Source organism: Mirounga angustirostris, unplaced genomic scaffold, assembly GCF_029215605.1.
Source record: "Mirounga angustirostris isolate CCGP_5_RB_7025 unplaced genomic scaffold, mMirAng1.0.hap1 SCAF_4, whole genome shotgun sequence".
NCBI lineage: Eukaryota > Metazoa > Chordata > Mammalia > Carnivora > Phocidae > Mirounga > Mirounga angustirostris.
This window is the reverse complement of record NW_026991712.1, coordinates 157,573,252-157,594,115: the sequence shown is the minus strand read 5'-3', so window position 1 is coordinate 157,594,115 and position 20,864 is coordinate 157,573,252. Positions and strand designations below refer to the sequence as shown.

Below are 20,864 nucleotides of genomic sequence, written 5' to 3'. Positions count from 1 at the left end.
TGCTGCAAGCACCTCCCCTCCAAATAAACTGATTTCCAGGAGTTATAAGGGGGCTACAACCCTCCTTTCCTTGCTCTTTCATTTTTCTCTTTTTACCCTTTCAGGAGGCACACATTAAAAGCTAGGACATTGAAAAAGCTAGGAATTCCCTGCATATACTGGGAAAATTAGAAAGTGACTACCTATACCAAGAGAAAAGCACAGATTCAGAGAAGACCTGAGAAGACCCTAGGGTGAACCTCAGCAGAAGGATACCTTGCAGCCATGAAGAAAACAAAAACAGGAGACAGAATAATTAAAAACAGCAAACCCTGGGGAAGGGACAGAATCTAGTTTCCACAGGTACCACACTATTAGATTCAAATGTCTAGTTTTCAACAACAAAATCACAAAGCATACAAATAAACAGAAAAGTATGCCCTATTCAAAGCAAAACAAATCAACAAAAATTGTCCTTGAAAAAGATCTGATGGCAGATCCACTACAAAGACTTTAAAACAAGTGCCCTAAAGATGCTCAAAGACTAAAGGAAGATGTGGAAAAAATCGTAATTACAATGTATGAATAAACTGGAAATATCAATAAAGAAATAGGAAACCTAAAAAGAAACAAAGAAATTCTAGCACTGACAATTACAATAATTGAAATGAAAAATCCACTACAGGATTCAAAGAAAAATCTGAGCAGGCAGGAGAAAGAATCAGTGAACTTGAAGACAGGACAATGAAAATTATCAAGGCTAAGTAACAGAAAGAAAAAAAATTGAAAAAAATTAAACAGAGACTAAGGGACCTGGGGGACACTATCAAACAAACCAACTATGCATTGTGGGAGTCCCAGAGGAAGGAGGAATGGGACAGAAAGAATATCTGAAAAAATAATGGCTGAAAACTTCCCAAATTTGATGTAAGAAGAATGAGAACATCCAAGAAGTTCAACAAACTCTTAAGATGAGACCCACAAGAGAATCACACCAAGGGACATATTATAATCAAATTTTCAAAAGCCAAAGATAAAGAGACAATCTGGAAAGGAGCAAGAGAGAAGTGACTTGTCACACACAAGGGAGCCTCAATAAGATTATCAGTGGATTTCTCATGAGAAACTTTAGGAGTTAGAAGGCAGTAGGCCAATCTATTCAAAGTGCTAAAAGAAAAAGTATCAACTGAGAACTGCTATACCCAACAAAACTGTCCTTTTCAAGAGCGAGGGAGAAATTAAGACAGTTCCAGATAAACAAAAGCTAAAGGAGTCTGAAAAGACTAATATATTTTCTAAAAGTAATTAGTCTAGAAGCTAGTATTATTATAACTTTCATTTGTAACTCCATGTGTTGTTTTTTACATAATTTAAGAGACTAATATATTTAAAGGAATTATTTGTATGTTTTGGGGCACACTATGCATAAAGATGTGATTTTTGTGACATCAACAACCAAAAGGAGTAGAGATGAAGCTGTAAAGGAGCTGAATTTCTTTATGTTATAAAAGTTACACTGATATAAATTCAAATTAGAATGTTGTAACTTTAGGATGGTAAACCCAATCCCCATGGTAACTACAAAGAGCTATGCAATATACACAAAAGGAATTCAAACATTTCACTACAAAAAGTCAATGAAACACAAAAGACAAGAGTAATGCAAAAAATAAGGGACAAAAACTATAAAGAACTATAAGACATATAGAAAAGAAACAGCAAAATGACAGAAATCACTCCTTATCAGTAACTTCTTTAAATGTAAAGGGATTATGGGCGCTTGGGTGGCTCAGTGGTTAAGCGTCTGCCTTCAGCCCAGGTCATGATCTCAGGGTCCTGGGATTGAGCCTCATGTCGGGCTCCCTGTTCAGTGTGGAGCCTGCTTCTCCCTCTACCTCTGTCCCCACCCTCCAGCTCATGCTCTCTCTCTCTCTCTCAAATAAATATCTTTTTAAAAAATGTAAATGGATTAAATTCTCCAATCAAAAGAGAGACTGGCAGACTGAGTAACAACACATATCTGTAAGAGCCTCACTTTAGATCCAAAGACACAAATAGAATGAAAAGTGAAAGGATGGAAAAAGTAACCAAAAGGGAGTAAGGACTGCTATACTAGTATCAGACAAAATAGACTTTACATCAAACAGGTTACAAAGACAAAGAAGGACATTACATATCAATAAAAGGTTCAAGACAGAAAAAAGATGTAACAATTATAAACACTTATGCACCTAAAAACAGACCGCAGCAAAACATGAAACAAAAACTGACAGAATTGAAAGAAGAAATGAACAACTCTACAATGATAGTTGGTGATGTAAATACCCCACACTCAATAATGGATAGACCAACCATATAGAAGTAAGGAAACTGAGGATTTAACACAATAAACTAACTAGATCTAATAGACAAGTACAGAACATTCTACCCAACAACAATGTACACACTCTTCGCAAGTGCACATAGGACATTTCCCAGGATAGACCATATGTTAGGCTCCAAATTAAGTCTCAACAGATTTTAAACAACAGATACACAAACACAAAGTATCTTCTCTGACCACAAGAGGATGAAGTCAGAAATCAGTAACAGAAGTAATACTGGAAAGTTCTCAAATTTGTGGAAATTAAACACAAACAACGGATCAAAGAAGAAAATCACAAGGAAAATTAGGAAATGCTTAGAGACAAATGTAATCAAAACGTAACTTATGAAAACTTAGGGAAAACAGCAAAAGTAGTGTCAAGGGGGAAATTTATAGCTATAAAAAACACATTAAAAAACAAGAAAGATCTCAGTCAACCTAACTTTACAACTTAAAGACCTACAGAAAGAACAGAATAAATCCAAAGCTAGCAGAAAAAAGGAAATCATAAAGATCAGAGCTGAGATGAATGAAATAGAGAATAACTAAAATCAGAAATGAAAGTGGGGATGCTTCAACTGATTCTACAAAAAGCAGGATTTCCCCCCACCACCAAAAAGGGAAGGAAATAGGATCATATGAGTACTATGAGCAACTGCACACCAACATATTAGATAACCTAAAGGAAATGAACAAATTCCTAAAACACAAAAGCCACCAAGACTAAATCACAAAGAAACAGATAATCTGAATACACCTAAAACTAGTAAGATTGAATTAGTAACCAAAAATCTCCCAACAAAGAAAAGCCCAGGACCTGATAGCTTCACTGGTGAATTCTACTAAATATTTAACGAACTAACATCAATCCTTCTCAAACTTTTCCAAAAAACTGAAAGACAGAAAGTACTTCCTAACTCATCCTATGAGGCCAAAATCAGCCTGATACCAAAGCAAGACAAAGACACCTACAAGGAAACTACAGACCAATATCCCTTATGAACACCGATCCAAAAATCCCAAACAAAATACTAGCAAAATTAATTCAATACTGTATTAAAAGGATTAAACACCGTGATCAAGTGAGATTTATTCCTGGAATATAAAAAGATGGTTCAACATATGAAAAGTGATCACTTTAATACACCGCATTAACAGAATGAAAGGGAAAAAACCTACATGATCATCTCAATTGATGCAGAAAAAGTAACTGACAAAAGTCAACACCCTTTCATAATTAAAAACACTCAACAAATTATGAATAAAAGAAAACTACCTAAACATAATAAAAGCCATCTATGACTATCCCACAGCAAACATCATGCTCAATGGTGAAAAACTTGAAAGCTTTTCTTCTAAGACCATGAACGAAGCAAGGATGTCCACTTCTATTCAACATACTGGAAGTTCCAGCCAGAGCGATTAGGCAAGAAAAGGAAATAAAAGGCATCCAAATCAAATCAGAAAGGAGTAAGTATATTTATCTCTGTTCACAGATATGATCTTATATGTAGAAACCTCCAAAGATTCCACCCCAAAAATAAACAAATTGTTAAAATAAGTAAATTCAGCAAAGTAGCAGGATACAAAGTCAGCATGCGAAAATCAGTTCCATTTTTACACAATGAACAATCTGAAAAGGAAATTACAGGAACAATTCCATTTATAATGGCAATAAAAAATACTTAGGAATTAGAGGTGAAAAGACTTGTACAATTAAAACTACAAAAACATTGCTGAAAAAAATTTAAGATGAAATAAATAAACGGAAACACATCTCATGTTCATGACTAGAAGACAATATTGTTGAGATGTCAATACTCTCCAAAGTGATCTACAGATTCAATGTAATCCGTATCAAAAATTCCAGTCTTTTTTTTTTTTTTCAAAACCAGAAAATCCCATCCTAAAATGTATAGGGAATCTCAAGAGACCCTGAACAGCCAAAATTATCTTGAACAAGAACAACAAAGCAGGGAGACTCACACATCTTGATTTTAAAGCTTACTACAAAAATATAGTAGTTGAAACAGTGTGGTAATGGCATAAAAACAAATAGTATACACTGCAATCAAATAGAGAACCCAGGAATGAACTCTTGCATATATGGTCAAATGATTTTTCACAAAGGTGTCAAGACCATTCTATGGGGGAAAGGAAAGTATTTTCAGCAAATGGTGCTGGGAAAACTGGGTATCCATATGCAAAAGCATGAAACTAGACCCGTATCTAACACCACATATAAAAAGTAACTCAAAATGGGTTAAAGACTTAAATGTAAGACCTAAACTATAAAATTCTTAGATGAAAACACAGGGCAGGAGCTTCACGACACTGGATCTGGCAATGATTTCTTGGATAGGATACCAAACTCATAGGCAACGAAAGAAAAAATAGATGAGTTGGACTTAGTGAAAAATTTAAAAATTGTGCATCAAAAGACACTATCAACATAATAAAAAACAAAAGAATGAAAGAAAATATTCACAAATCATGCATCTGATAAAGGGTTAATATCCAAAAAAATAGAGAACTCCTAAAACTCAGCAATAATAAACCAAACCAGATTAAAAAATGGGCAAAGGACCTGAACAGACATTTCTCCAAAGATGATACAAAAATGGCTAATAAATAGATGAAAAGATATTCAACATCACTAATCATCAAGGAATGCAAATCAAAACTACAATGAAATACCACCTCACACCCAGTAAAATAGCTACTATTTTTTTAAAAAGAAAAGAGAAAAAAAAAAATGTTGGCAAGGATGTAGAAAAACTGGAACCCTTATTCACTGTTAGTGGGGATATAAAATGGTAGAGCCACCATAAAAAACAGTATGGTGGTTCCTCAAAAAATGAAACACAGAATTACCATATGATCCAGGAATTCCACTTCTGGGTATATATCCAAAAGAACTGGAAGCAGGGCCTTGAAAAAATATTGGTGTGAACATGATATTCACAATAGCTAAAACATGAAAGTATCCCAAGTGTTCATCAACAGATGAGTATATAAGCAAATGTATATACATACAATGGGCTATACAGAGCCATAGAAAGGAAGGAAATTCTAACATATGCCACAACATGGATGAAGACATGCTAAGTGAAGTAAGCCAGTCACAAAAAGACAAATACTGTAGGATTTCACTTACATGAGATACATAGGAGTAGTAAAAAATCAGAAACAGAAAGTAGAATGGTGGTTGCCAGGGGCTTGGCGGAGGGTCAGGGGGACAGGGGTTAGAATGGGTGTGGGGGGTATTGTTTAATGAGTACAGAATATCCACTTTACAAGATGAAAAAAGATCTTTACAAGATCACCATCCATGCAGATGGATGGTGATGACAGTTGCACATTATGAATATATTTAATACCACTGAACTAGATACTTATGGATGACTGGGATGGTGAATTCTATGTTACATTTTATAATAAAAAATTTTTTTTTCAAAGGGTATATATCCGAAAGATACCAAAAAGGAAGTGAGTGAGTGAGAGAGAGAGAGAGGGAGGGAGGAAGAGGGAGAAGGAGAAAGGAACTTAAGAGTCATCAAAAAATAAAGTACCTCCAATATGCCAAGCAATGAATGAGGCTCTTGCATGGATATAATTTATGAAATGAATTAAGTCACCAAAATCAAACAGCCACTGAGGGTTTCAAGTTAGGTAAACTATTCAAATGGAAGCGGCAAAGATGATGTAAGATTCCTATCAAAAGACACAGGTGGCTCAGTCGGTTAAGTGCCCAACTCTTGATTGTGGTCATGTTCTCAGGGTTGTGGGATTGAGCCCTGAGTCAGGCTCCACACTCAGCAGGGCATCTGCTTGAGATTCTCCCTCTCCCCTGTCCCCCCACCCCCGACTTGCACACTCTCTCTCACTCTAAAATAAATAAATAGATCTTAAAAAAAAAAAAAAAAAAAGACACAGAAATAAAGATTTCTCAAAAAGAAAGATACAGCCTGGCTGGGGGTCTTGAGAATATGGAAAGACCAAATATGTGAAATAAGCTAGGATAATGGTTGAAGAAAGCCACTCAGGAAAGAAAAAGACTTTTAAAAATGCATCATATGTAAAACCAAAATAATGAACAGAAAGTAAGTCAACTTGGAGATAAAAGTTTGCAAGAACTTTTTTTTTTAAGATTTTATTTATTTATTTGACAGAGAGAGAGACAGCAAGAGAGAGAACACAAGTGGAGAGAGTGGGAGAGGGAGAAGTAGACTCCCCACTGAGCAGGGAGCCCGATGTGGGGCTTTCGATCCCAGGACCCTGGGATCATGACCTGAGCCGTAGGCAGACGCTTAACGACTGAGCCACCCAGGCGCCCCAAAAGTTTGGCAAGAAATTAAATGAAAAAGCACTTGGATATTAAATACCTACAGAATGAAAAGGCGCTGCAATCAGAGTAAAAGAGATGGCTACAAGGGTAAAGAGAAAAGGAAGAATGAGATGAAAAATACAGAGCACGAATTTCGAGTCCAGAGTAAAACACCGACAAGACTATTTACCATTACTGTATTCTTCAAGTAAACTTTGAACTTTAATCTTAACATTCTTAGAAGATATATAAAATAAGACATGTTGATTTTCATTGGAAGTCTAAACAAATTTAAATTGATATAATTTCATAACTATGTTCTTATAAAAATGTAAGTATCTTTAAAACATTTAATTCTTGTTTGAGAACTTAAAAGGTTAAAGATCACAAAGGAAAGTCAATCATAATAAAATAATCATAGAAATCATGACAGAAAAAGTCTCTTTACCTCAATTTTTCTAAAATATTATATATATGTTATTTTACTTAATTTCTTAGAAATAAAAAGATGTAAATGGATTAGTCACCATTAACAACATACCAAATTGCCTCACTTACTAAATTTTACACAAATGAGAAAGAGAAAATCAAGAAGATAATTAAACCCATACCTGTTCCAATGTGTTGGGAAGGTTTTGTTGGATGCATGGCACCATGACAGACATTTTGCTGAACATTACTCTGTGAGTGGATAAGGCCAGTTTGTGTAAAGAACTGATTAAGAGAAGAACAGAGATCAGCAAATTGAACCTGATCCAAAGACCAGTTCTTCAGATCTGCCTGTCTCATACTCTCCATCAAACCTATGAGGAAAGCATTAGAAATACAGTTAGCATCATTTGTTCTACAACACTGCAAGGAAAATAAAGACACAATTTTTTTCAGCCCTCAAAATTTCCACTGGTAGTGATTTACCATGCAACGAAGAATGATATTTAAAAATTCTTCAAAGCCTAATTACTTCTAAATGTGGCCAAACTTCTTTCAGAACTCTTACCTCTGATCCTCTGCTGCATCAATTGACTGAAAGACTTAATCATGAATTTTGCAATGTTATTTTTAAGTGTACTACTAACTACAAAAAAAACACTATATAAGGAGATATTTCTACTACAAAGAAAATTTTATCTATGAGAGAAAAAGGGATCATGTATTTTTGGTTGTAGGTCGGAAAGAATCCATACTCACCTTGGAACTGTGAAAGGTCTACATCTGACCAATTAACACTGCTGGCAATCCGACAACTTTCTTTTAGCATATCAAGTGTTGCATACCAATCATTTGAAACACCTATAGAAATAATATCGACAGTACATAAATCTTGGATAGGCTAAGTTTGAAGTATATGGTACGGGGAAGACAATGAGCTGGGCTTATTCCTACATTGATAGATCCCCATCCAGTTTTACAAATGGATTCACACCCATCATATCATGTGCTGGGGCAATCGTCTCTGTGAAACAGGCAAGGGGTCTTATTTCTCTTCATTTTATAAATAAAAAGAAACTGAACCCAGAGAGGTGGCATAACTTAGCAAGGTCACTATGATGAATCTAAACCTTGAACCCAGTGCTTCTATGCTCCAGTCTGACAGCTTACAAATTGCCCTATCACCTTATAATGTCAAACTTGATTACCGCTTTTTACATTTGTATAGTACAAATGAATGACCAGGCAGGGCAAGTCAGGCAAATCAATACATCCTCCCTCCCCACTACATGAAGTTCATTTTCCTGTCTTGTTATGACATTAAGAGATACGTTCTTTATAATTCAGAGGCAGGTTCACATTTAGAAGTAACACACAGGATAATTTAAAGCACTGACTTAAGGGAGGTAAATTACATTGTACAGCAAGAGAACAAATTTCTTACAAGGCAACCTTAAGAGAGAGAAATGCCTTAGCACAGTCCTCCTGGCAAAGTAGCAAAAGAAAGGGCTGAGACATCTCTAAGAAATGCTGATGAATCCAAACCAGGGCACTTCTAGTCAGGAATAGTATCCTCTGGTGTGGTATCATCAGGAGGGTTAAGACTCCACAGTCTGTATGTCAGCAAAGTGGTCACCACTCAGGGGCATGGGGTTTGAGCTGCACTCAGAGATAGTGCTGAGTAGAGGAAGAAAATCCTCCATTCAGTGACTGCTGCACAAATTATTCTGTTATCAGAATCACTCCTGGATGGATGAAGGTAAGAACTAATAAAAAGGATGTTTTGCTACATTACAGATAACTCTGTATCAACTATTGGTTACTTGATTTACAAAAATCTGCCAATTATGGATTTTTTTCAAATAAACAACGAACCAGAGACAACATGATTCTGCCCCTAGGCAACTCATAATTTAGGGAGAAATTTGTTAGGGAAAAGTAAGTAATGCTCCAGTGAGCCACATTCAAGTCTATGAAACTTTCAAGTCCATTACCTATAATAAATGTTGACTTGGCAATACAAAGCAATCTCTGCAAGATCCACTCAGTAAATGTTTACTCATTTTAGTCCTTTTGGAATTACTGGTGTTACGGGCTTTGAAGTCCTGACAGGCCAGGAATATAAACTCCAATTCTACCACTTATTAGTTCTGATCTTGAGCAAACTGCTTAACTTCTTTGAGTTACACTTTTCCTATCTATTAAATGTGGCAATTTATAGTTGATTTGGGAGAGTAACAGGAGATAATGTATCTAAATTGCCTATCACATAATGGGAACTCAAAAACTGTTTCTTCCATTCCTTCCCTATTAAAGACAACCTGCTTAGTCTCATCTTATAAATGAGAAATTTATAACTCAAAGAGATTATCACAGCCACAATGATTATTCCCAACTCCCCCAGGTGAAAAGCTATTTTCCTTCTCTGGTAAGCTACCATTGGTATAACAACAGGCCACTAAGAGCACATGATGGATTGTTTTCAGCTGTTTTCACCTGGCAATCATTAGACTTAACAGAAAGGTATGACCAGAGCATCAGACTTCTACTGACGCCAAATCTCTACAATCATTAGTCAATCCTTAAAATCATATTAAGAACAAGCTTAACTTTCTGAAGGGTGTACTGACATTAAAAGGTAGGCAGTAGTGTAAGTGATCTAAGACAGAGAAAGCCAAATATCATATGATCTCACTTATATGTGGAATCTGAAAACAAAACAAAAAAGAAACAGTCCCATTTTTAAATACACAGAACAAATGGGTTGGGGGGAGGAGGTGGGCAAAATGGGTGAAGAGGAGTGGGAGGTACAGGCTTCTAGTGATGGAATGAGTAAGTCACTGGTATAGAAGGTATAGCATAAGAAATACAGTCAGTGTCATTTTAATAGTATTGTATGGTGACAGACAGCTACACTTGTGAACATAACATAAAGTACAGAGTTGCTGAATCACTGTGTTGTACATCTGAAACTAATGTAACATTACGCATCAACTATACTTAAATAAAAAAAAAATTTTTTTAAGGGAGACAACAGTGACTAACAAAGTAAAAAAAGGGGAGGCTATACTTGTACCTTTTTCTCTAGGTTAGACCTAAAAATAATTTCAAGATGTTTTAAGAGACTTTCCATCAAGAACTATACCCAATTTTCAACTTTATTCTAGAACCTACTTAGAATTATTAACTGCGAAAACAAAATTGTGAAAAGAACTTAATAAATTTCAAATACCCTGATATGCATTTTTGTACCTTATGTAATTCTCCCCAAAATACTGTATTATTTTTCCACTTTGTAAAAAAGGCAAGTTTCAGAAAAACTTAAGCTTTATAGCGAAGTCAGAATATAAGAGACAGTATGCAGTATCTAAAGATCATTTCCGACAGTAGTTTAATTGCCTGAAATAATGATCAATTTTAATTGGCAAGAACTAGCACCAGCTAGCATTTAGAAATTGTCCCTCCAGGATAAAAATCTCATCAGTGATTTGGTTGGTAAGTGGACAGCCAAGTAAGCTAAGGGAAGGATCTGTATATGTTCAACTCCAAAGGGCCCCATTCACCTTGTAGTCTATGTGGTCCCAGGCACCCCTGGGAGTTCTGCAGTGCAGATGTCTGGTCTGTGAGCCATGTCAGTTAAGCATCTCACCAGAAACCATCAAGACCTAACTTAAGAGCAACAGATTTTTTAAAAACCAGGATATGAAGAATATTTTCTTCCTTTGCAATCTATCTTTCTAAAATGAGATCCTGGGCAGGAATAAGCAAAGAAAGGAAGAGTGGGAACATTTTCTGAATATTTATAAGGCAAGGTACCAGACGAGGCACTTCCTATTGCATTCTCGATGCGATCCTCATAACAACACTGTATATCAGGGTATTTTAGTTCCATTTTTATAGATGAGAAAATAGTAAGACTAAAAGAAGTAATGCAAGGTCATACGAGTCATAATGAAGATTCAAAAACAGGTTTTTCTGACCTATTCTCTTTCATCTATACGACTCCGAATCATAATAGATTGCAAACAGATTGTGTATCCCATTCTTCTTTCAAATGCTCACAAAAACACTGGTTTTCCAGAAGGACAAAATGAGAGTTAACACCAAAACCTGTAAGGGTTGCTGAGTTTGCCTATGTTGTCACAATCAATTTTAATCAAGAAAATCTCCAGGGCGCCTTGGTGGCTTAGTTGGTTAAATGACTGCCTTTGGCTCAGGTCATGATCCTGAAGTCCCAGGATCGAATTCTGCATTGGGCTCCCTGCTCAGTGGGGAGTCTGCTTCTCCCCCTGACCTTCCCCCATCTTGTGCTAAGAAAATCTTTAAAAAAAAAAAAAATCTCCAGATCAACGTATGGACTGAATGAGTTACAACTATAGGATTATAACAAGAAAACATAAAAGGAGACAGATGAGAAGGGTTTCGGTAGTAAATACACATGAGCCTCAGATAACAAAGAACAGATCCTAATTCACTGCCAAACGCAAGTCAGGAGACACAAACTTACCAGAATTACAGGATACCTGTTGTGGGGGTGGGGGTGCCTGATGTGTTAACGTCTGATGCTGATGATTCGGATGATGTTGTATGTGTTGATGTGGAGAGGGGTGCTGGGGGTGAGGGGGCTGGAGCTGGCTGTGTTGCTGCGGGTGTGATGCTGGGTGCTGGGGACGCTGCGGATGCTGTGGTAAACCATGCTGTCGATGGGACGGATGTGGAGACGGCTGTGTGTGCATCTGGGAGTGGGGCAGTGAGACTTGTGCAACCGAATTACTGCCCGTGGTGCTGAGGCCACCGCCATGATTGTTGGACAGGCTGCTTTGGTTGCTATGTGGGTGAGAGCTCACTGTGCTGCTAGGAGAGTGCTGATACGAACACGAGGTGTGGGACTGCTGGGAAGAGTCGGAAGGGATGGTCATCAAACCTAGACACAGTCAGAGAAAGCAAGAGCATTCACAGTCAGATTTCAGTTATATTTTATGGCAGACATGTACAAAATTATTAATAGAGCAGAGGCATACATTGTCAGGAAGCAATACTGGCTCAGTTGAAAAAGTGTTGATGGAACATCCACCATACACCAGTCTCTGGGATTACTAAGAAGAGTAAGAAACACCACCCTCTAGCCTCGAGTAGCTCATGATCTAGTAGAAGGGACAGACACTTAAGGAGATTATGTCCAATAATGTCGGTACTAATGCAGAAGTATACCGAGGGCATTCAGGAACACTGCTTCTTGCCTGTTCAGCTAGGAAGGAGCTGAAGATTTGGAAAAGCCGTCCTTGAAAAGGCAGTACCTGGGGTGCCTAAGTGGCTCAATCAGTTAAGCATCTGACTCTTGATTTCGGCTCAAGTCATGATCTCAGGGTTGTGAGACTGAGCCCCACGTTGGGCTCTGTGCAAAGCATGAAGCCTGCTTAAGATTCTCTCTCCCTTTCCATCTGCCCCTCTCTCTTCTCCCTCTCAGAAAAAGAAAAAGAAAAAGAAGAAGTCTTGAAAGACTGAGGAAATGTTAGGGGAAAAGTGTGTGAATATTGGGTCACATTCCGGATGATTCTCTACAGGCCTGAAGACCAAGGATTTGACAGAGGTGGAGGAGAGAAATAAGGCCCAGTTATTTCTGAACTCTTTCTTTGATGGCTCCAAAAACTTTTAAGTCAAAGGTGGCTTGAATTCTCAAGACTAAGGAACACAGGGGCGCCTGGGTGGCTCAGTTGGTTAAGTGTCTGCCTTCGGCTCAGGACGGGATCTCAGGGTCCTAGGATCAAGCCCTGCATCGGGCTCCCTGCTCAGCAAGAGTCTGCTTCTCTCTCTGTGCTCTCTCCCTCTTCCTCAAATAAATAAAAATGTTTTAAAAAGACTAAGCAAAACAAGCTTTGCGCAGGGGCAGTATTGTAGCCAATGAGGTTTATCCAAGGCGCGATTATTGCTAATTGAAGACTAAGCAAAACAAAACAGCCATCTTCACTGCTTTTTCATTTGGTTTATGGAATGTTCTTGAGACACATATTTTAGTGCATAATTTATAGCACTAGAAAGTAAGGATTAAAGTCTCTGTACTGCCATCTGCACACCTGGTAACTTTGGGAAGTTATTAATCTCTGCAAGTCACAATTACCTCAATTATAGATGGGTATGGATATATCTGTCACAGAATTGTTGTGAGGATTAAATGCCATGGTGGAAGTGCAGGGTGCAGATGAGCTCAGTAAATGTTAGCTGCTATGATGATAATTATGATTAGGCCAGAAGTGTCTAATGTTAAAAATAATGTACTCTTGGTTTGCATGCAGGTAGATGCTCATTTTCATACATCTTATTATGATATTTGGTTCAACACAACTAGGCTATTTTCATATCCCAAAGGATGGCACGTACAATGTTTTACTGAACCAAAACACAACGAATTTATTAAATGAAAAATAAAATCCTGCAGCACAGTATCAGTTAATAAAAGAATCAAACATTTTAAATGAAAATATTCTCACACTGCCCATTAATAACAAAATTGTATTAGAGTACATTGTAAGATAATCTTAGAACCTAGTAAGTTAAGATAGTTTTATAGGCAGAAGAGTTAATATAAAAGTACTTGACTTGGCCCTGGAAAACTGTCATTTGGAGGGAATCTATAGGGTTCTTACAGTAAGATGAGAAAAAGCAGTTATTTCATTGTCTATTTCCAATAAAGTCCTAGCACTTTAAAAGGGAACCCAGGTATGATCTACACCAACCTTTTCAATTCCACTTTTTTTTTTTTTAAAGTAGGCTCCATGTCCAGCATGGAGCCCAAAACAGGGCCCAAACTCACAACCCTGAGATTAAGATCTGAGCTGAAATCAAGAGTTGGACTAATCAACTGACTGAGCTGCCCAGGCACCCCCCAAACTGTTTTTAAAATAAAATTTAAGGGGTGCCTCGGTGAATCAGTTGGTTGGACATCTGACTCTTGGTTTTAGTGCAGGTCATGATCTTGGGGTCATGGGACTGAGCCCTGCATCAGGTTCCACGCTTGGCAGGGAGAGTGCTAGGATTCTCTCTCTCCCTCTGCCCAACCCCCCCAAATAAATAAATATATTTTAAAATATTTAATTAGTGTAATGAAATATCATTAAGAGCTTCAGAAATTGTCATTTCTATTTCAAAGCCAGTATTTTTCGATTTTGATCACCACATCTGGATCTCCTTAGCAAAGTCTTTTATTAGTTCTTTTTCTACTTTCATAAATAGAAAATTCAAAATGAGAAAAATACATGAATCTTACTTTAACCAGAAAAACCAGCTTCCTGTACAAGTTACTGATATTCATCAATATATAACACTTGTATATAACATTAACTTTTGAAGTATCTGACAATGGTTAAGTATTAAAACGTAAGTTCTATAAACACAGGGATTTTTGTCTATTTTGTTCACTAACTGTGAACAGGTACACTCTCTGAGTTGGGGTGGAAATAATCTGCCAAACAAAGCAATTAGGAAGTGCTGCAATAGTAGAGTTCCCAACAATTTCTGATTAGTATTTATGGGGGAAGGACAATGCAACATCTTAATCCTATCACATGACTCTGACTAAAATAAAACCAGCAGCTAAAGGACAGTAACACATAATAGCAACAATCTAGCATTTGGCTGAGATGTAACAGAGCATCTTAACCAAAATCACTTTTAGTGTTAAAATCTGATTTAAGTATGTTGTATAAAACAGTGACCCAGGGGCGCCTGGGTGGCTCAGTCGTTAAGCGTCTGCCTTTGGCTCAGGTCATGATCCTGGGGTTCTGGGATCAAGTCCCACATCGGGCTCCCTGCTCAGCGGGAAGCCTACTTCTCCCTCTGCCACTCCCCCTGCTTGTGTTCCCTTTTTCTGTTAAATAAATAAATCAAATCTTTAAAAAAAAAAACAAAAACCAGTGACCCAGAGCTTCCCACTAACCAGTATGTTCATTTATAAGCGCCATAAATGAAATTGCAAATTTGGTGCTACCATATTCCACTACCTCTTTGCTAATAACAGTCAGTACAGACAGGAACGGTACATCTATTCCTGTAGTGCAACATTTACCACTCAAACACGTGCTAGACATCACTAACCACGGCAGGATTTCTCCTACATGGCACAGATGCAGTGCCAAAATTCTTCAATACTATGCCTCCAGGACACCACTAGTAAGTGAATTAGGTATGCAAGATGAAATTTATCTGCATTCTTGTGCTATTATGTAAATATATACAGGGTATAGTAAAGGCACAAAGACTATTCAATCCTGACCACAATGATACTGTTCAATGATTCAAGAAATACAACAGCTGCTATGTGAAAATAATTCTTAAGAACATTTTTCAATAAAAATTTACTTTATAAAACGGTATTTTAAAAACTCAACTTGAAATTAATAGGATATGCATGTCAATTATACTTCAATTAAACAAAAACCGCCCACCCCAAGTAAACACTCACCTTGTTGACTAAGTGACTGCTCAAAAACTGACTTATAAAGGCTCCGAAATGAGGCACTGAGATCTTCAAAATTATATTCTGAGAAAAGGAGTTGTTTGTCTCGTTCTGGAAGGTTGTACTGTGGCTGCTGTTGAGGAGTTAATGACTGAGAGACTGGTTCTGGATGGTTTGTCACCTAACATTAAAAGAAAATACTACTAATTTAGTAGCTCTATATATCAGAATTGGTCTGTTACATAAAATATATAACTGAAAATATTAAAACAGTTTCTAGAATCCAAAGGAAATAATGTCCCTGTCCTTGGCTTTCCCATCCTCTGTTAAGTTGCGTACACATGAAGGACAAGAGCACAAAATCGTTAACTTGGATTTTGAAGAACCACAGGATTCTAATCCAATCTCCACATTTCACATAAGAGGGGAAAGAGTTCAAAAAATTTAAATAACCTTCCCAAGATCATACAAATGAATGGTGGGCTAGGCATGGAACCCTTCCAGTTTCTGGAGAATCTTCACCTTGATTTCTCCTGAAGCAATTTCATCTCAAACTCCACTCTACTATGATATTACTAACATGTCTTGTTCATTTATTCAATTAATCTTTAAGTATTTAAACTCAAATACTGTGAGTACGGTGAGGTTGCATGGTGCTGCCCAAAGCAGCAAGGAGCCTCAATACACCTAACTCTTCATTTCTAGAGAAAAAAAAAATTTTTAATGAAACTAAGGAGAAATGAGAAATGAGGGTAACAGATAAAGAAGATTCTGAGAAAAAGAGAATAGAGCATGGCTTTGAGCTATGCAAAGAAAAAGAAAAAGCACCATAAACTCCTAGAAAATAAGAATTATCACTGAAGGCAGCACAACTAGAAATAAAAAAAGATCAGCTGTATCTCTTAAAGATTTTATCAAGGGGTGGTAAACTGCCATTTTTTTAGTGCTTTGAAAAATTAAAATATGAACACTCACTGTAAATTTATGCAGCCATTCAAACTGATGCTCACAAGAAGTCTGCAATAACAGAAAAATATGAATTTTGTGTAGGGGAATGGCTCCACCACTGGCACTCTGGTGACCTTACACATCTCCACACAGGCCACTGGAGGCAAGGCTCAATGGCAGGATGACCTAAGCCTTGGTGATTATTCTGGAACATGGAATGAGTGGTCTTATGAGCAGCAAATTCTCCTCTGCCTTCCTATTTTGCAGGAGGCAGCCATGGGGCAGTTTCTTGTCCACCTGTCTATCTTGCAGGAAGCTGCCAAGAGACACTTCTCAACTGCCTCCCTATTTCCAGAGAGGCAGGGGACTTTCTACTTTACTCTCTTAGGGTAGGGCTGCGAGTCATACAACTGCTTAGCTGTAATATGGAATTTGTTCCTCCACTACAGTGACTCACTACTTGTGAAGTCTGTCATCTGGCTCCTCCAGTTCAGTGTCATCCTGGGGGATGTGGGGAACCATACCCATCTGGCTTACACATAAGTAATAACAATATCTCTGTGCATTTGGACTCACTGTGTCCTTATAGGATCAATCTATATACATGTGGCAAGCCCGACCAGCAGCTGGTGCTGTCCTGTTGCTTACAGAATGTTTGATGACCACTTGATGTCTTGTTAAAGGAAAAAGCACAGTAGACGATGTCTAGCTTTCCAAAGTAAAGTTTAACCCTCCTGCATGTACTGGCATAATAGACACGTTTGTTCTTTCTTCTGTCACCTAGTTCTACAAATTTAACTTTTTCCTTTCATTATATTTTGTAATACTGGACTCTTGGTGTCAAGATTTTCTACACTCACATTATTTTAAAAACAACTTAAAATAATTAAATCTTTGCTTAGTTTGCTTCAATGTTCCAACTAGTCCTTTTATATTATGATTTCATAATTACTGAGTGCTTTAATTTAGTTCACCTCTTGATTGTCAAAGTAATGTTTTTCAGAAGGGCACATGAAAACAAAGATAGGAAAGCTTTTTAAGCTCTGTGTATCGAAGAGTGTCTTTCTCTTGACTTCACATATGAATGTAAATTTGGCTGGACATACTATTTATAAATCCAAACCTATTCCCTCAAAACTCTACGTGCAGTATTATTCCATTATCCTCTTGTATTTAACATTATAGAAGAGAATTACGATTTCTCTGAATGCATCTAATTTCTTCTTCTAGAGTACTTACATGGATGATAACTTTTAAAATTTTTTAATTTATTGTGATGGGTCTAGACACAGGTTTTCCCCCATTAACTTTTGCTGTTGCTCAGTAACACTTTTATAATCTCTATTTCTTTGAAAACTGCTTCTGTACCAACTATTCTAGCTTCTTCTTCAGGGACACCTGTAATTCTCAATTCTCCAGATCTATTATCTTCTCTGACATAATTGTTATTCCTTTAACTGTTACTTCTGCATTCTGGAAGAATATTTTAGGTTTTTTCCCCCAGAGCACTGATAACAGTTTTACGGAGCCACCTTTTGTTTTCCTACATTCAATGTGAATTTTAATTCTGCTCCCTCAGTTTTGGTTTCCTTTGTGTTATTTTCTTATTTAAGGTTCCCCTCCGCTATATATCTTTGTCCCATGTAAGATTTTACCTATTTACTCATCCTGGAACAGGCAGTGATCTGGTGAGATCAAATTTAAACCAATGTACAGTGCAGTGGATGGCTCCTGGGCTCTGTTCTGTCTTCTAGGGAGGACAGTTGCCAGATGATTTGAAAAGAGGTATCAGATAACACAAGGGTCATGTTCTTATAATAGGTAACAAAATCAGCACACACCGGTCCCTTTATAGTATAGCTTTGTTTTCCAGACCAAAATTAAACACGTAAGACTGGTTAACAATTGGGTACCAAGTCATCCTAACCTCTGAGGCTTGTAGAATTCCCTTCTCAGGTCTATAGCTGGAAAACAAGGCAGTATACACATTCTCTAAACTCTTTTACAAAGGACTGTAAAGTATCATCAAATACAGCTTTCCTAAAGTACAACTTTTTTTCCTATTCCAATTACTTTTCACTTGGACAGAGAACAAGTAAGTAGACCAAAATAATAAAACACAGTATAACCACATATGTGTATCGAACCTGGTAAAATATAAGTACCCATTAAAACACTATCAAGGTAGGAATCTGCTCTACATATCTAAGCTAAATGAATTAGTGAAAAATACACATCTTCACTTTTTATTCGCACTTCAATGACATTTGGCTTAGTTTTAAGCACTCAAGGAGTCTCAACAAAGAAGTTAACTTCACCAAGACTTACCGGTGTATAACTATGCACACTTCCAACACTGTTCAAATTAACAGATGCCAAACTCTGGTCTGAGAGACTGTTGTTAAGGCTACTGCGTGGGCTATCACTACCATCCTGATCGGTGTTGTACAACGTTACCTAGAAAAGAAAAACATTAGCATAAGTACTTTTCACTGTAAAGAGTACTTTCTAAGCAACTCTACAAAAAAACAATTAGGTTGGTATATGGCTTAAAGACAAAATGTTAGTGGTCTTTCCTACCCCAACTCCATGCCCTTCACTACTAACTCTATGTTTACCATGAAACAAATTACTCTCAAACTGAAAAATATCCTATCCGAAAGTACATAAATTCAATATACTATCAAGTATAATTAGTTCATCCACATTTAATAAGGGGATTACGGGTTTTCACTGTTAAGTATTTCTTTTTTTTTTTAAGATTTTATTTATTTATTTGAGAGAGAGAATGAGATAGAGAGAGCATGAGAGTGGGGAGGGTCAGAGGGAGAAGCAGACTCCCCGCTGAGCAGGGAGCCCGATGCGGGACTCAATCCCAGGATTCCAGGATCATGACCTGAGCCGAAGGCAGTCGCTTAATCAACTGAGCCACCCAGGCACCCGTTAAGTATTTCTACAGTGTATAAACTTTTTACTCAAGCTTTAAGCAAAACTGTTATTCTCTTCTATCAAAATATTAGGCATTGAAAAGAACACAAAAAAGGAATTTTTAAAAATCACACGCATCATACTGGTTATATTACTGAAAACTGGACACTCAACTGTCCAATGTACTTGCAAAATCATAGGTATGTGATCTAATTTTTAAAAATAGCAACAATTACTGGGCACCTAGGTGGCTCAGTGAGTTAAACATCCGACCCTTGGTTTCAGCTCAGGTCATGATCTCAGGGTTGTGGGATCAAGCCCCACATCAGGCTCCACGCTCAGCACAGAGTCTGCTTGAGATTCTCTCTCCCTCTGCCCCTCCTCCCCCCAAATAAATAAATAAATCTTAAAAAAATAACAATAAGATGCTAACTTATACATTAGATGCTAAGGACTATAAATCAAATTAACAAGGGGCTAGGTATTCCTGAAGACTTTTATCACTGATATTACCATCATAATTTTTAATTAGAAACAAAAAAATACTTTTAAAACAGATAACTAGCCTAATTATCCCTCAAGGTTCTATTCATAAAGTACAACCAACTTTCCTTTCTATGCTCCTACTTCCATGGACACAATACATTTAGCTTTACGGTAAAACTAATTTTTACCCACTATTAGATTGTAGCTCCTTGAGTCCCCAGTAAGGAATCATAAGCAACATAAGTGCTTTCTACTCAGTATACAATTAAGAAATATTTGCTGACTAAATAAACCAATTGAGCTATCACCATCCTTCTGTTTGTGCTAAGAATGGGATCACGCTAAATGCTACAAACATCTGCCAAAAGAGGCCAAATATGTAGAAAACTAGGCATGTATCTCTCTCTACTGAGGGCAAAACTGAACTGTCCCCCATTCACACTCTCTCCTGTCCATGCTCAGTTACCTACCACTCAAGTCAGAAATCTTGGACAAAATCTTAATAGCTTATTTTTTATCTGGAAAGAGGATAAACATTTTTATTAAAATGTAAGATATACACAAAGTATACAGATTACTTATTTATTACAAAATGGGCATACTTATGTAATCATAAGTAATGTAGTAATAAGTAATGTAGAACAAGTATAGAACAGCCTCAAATTTTGATCCTAGAACACTTCTGCAGTCTTAAAAAATTGAAGAGTCAAGGAGCTTGTTTGTGCTGATACATCTATTAATAGTTGGCATATTATGTCCCCCCAAAAATAATAATTGGCATATTATATATTAAAACATATTAATTTAAAAATAACAATTATAAACCCAATTAAATGTTAACATAAGAAATATTTTCTCCCAATAAACAGAATTAGAAAGAGTTCCCTTGTTTTACATTTTTGTAAATCTCAATGCCTGGCTTAACAGGAAACAGCTGGATTCTCTTATCC

At 36.9% G+C, this 20,864-nt stretch overlaps 1 protein-coding gene and 1 pseudogene across 7 annotated transcripts in view; one reads left to right on the top strand and one right to left on the bottom strand.

Moving 5' to 3' along the window:
- The window catches only part of FOXJ3 (forkhead box J3), a 145,913-nt gene that overhangs the window by 10,278 nt on the left and 114,771 nt on the right, over positions 1 to 20,864 (bottom strand). For 5 of the 7 annotated variants that reach the window (XM_054512936.2, XM_045897944.3, XM_045897942.2 and 2 more), the window contains 6 exons: positions 18,829 to 18,957; positions 16,528 to 16,569; positions 15,559 to 15,733; positions 11,608 to 12,024; positions 7,860 to 7,961; positions 7,283 to 7,474 (listed from right to left, as the gene is read on the bottom strand). In XM_054512936.2, coding sequence (XP_054368911.1) covers positions 7,283 to 7,474; positions 7,860 to 7,961; positions 11,608 to 12,024; positions 15,559 to 15,733; positions 16,528 to 16,569; positions 18,829 to 18,957 — 1,057 coding nt within the window. The remainder of the gene's footprint in view (positions 1 to 7,282; positions 7,475 to 7,859; positions 7,962 to 11,607; positions 12,025 to 15,558; positions 15,734 to 16,527; positions 16,570 to 18,828; positions 18,958 to 20,864) is intronic. The other 2 variants (XM_045897948.2, XM_045897943.2) reach the window with 1 other exon arrangement.
- LOC123860559 (U4 spliceosomal RNA) lies at positions 12,973 to 13,103 on the top strand (annotated as a pseudogene).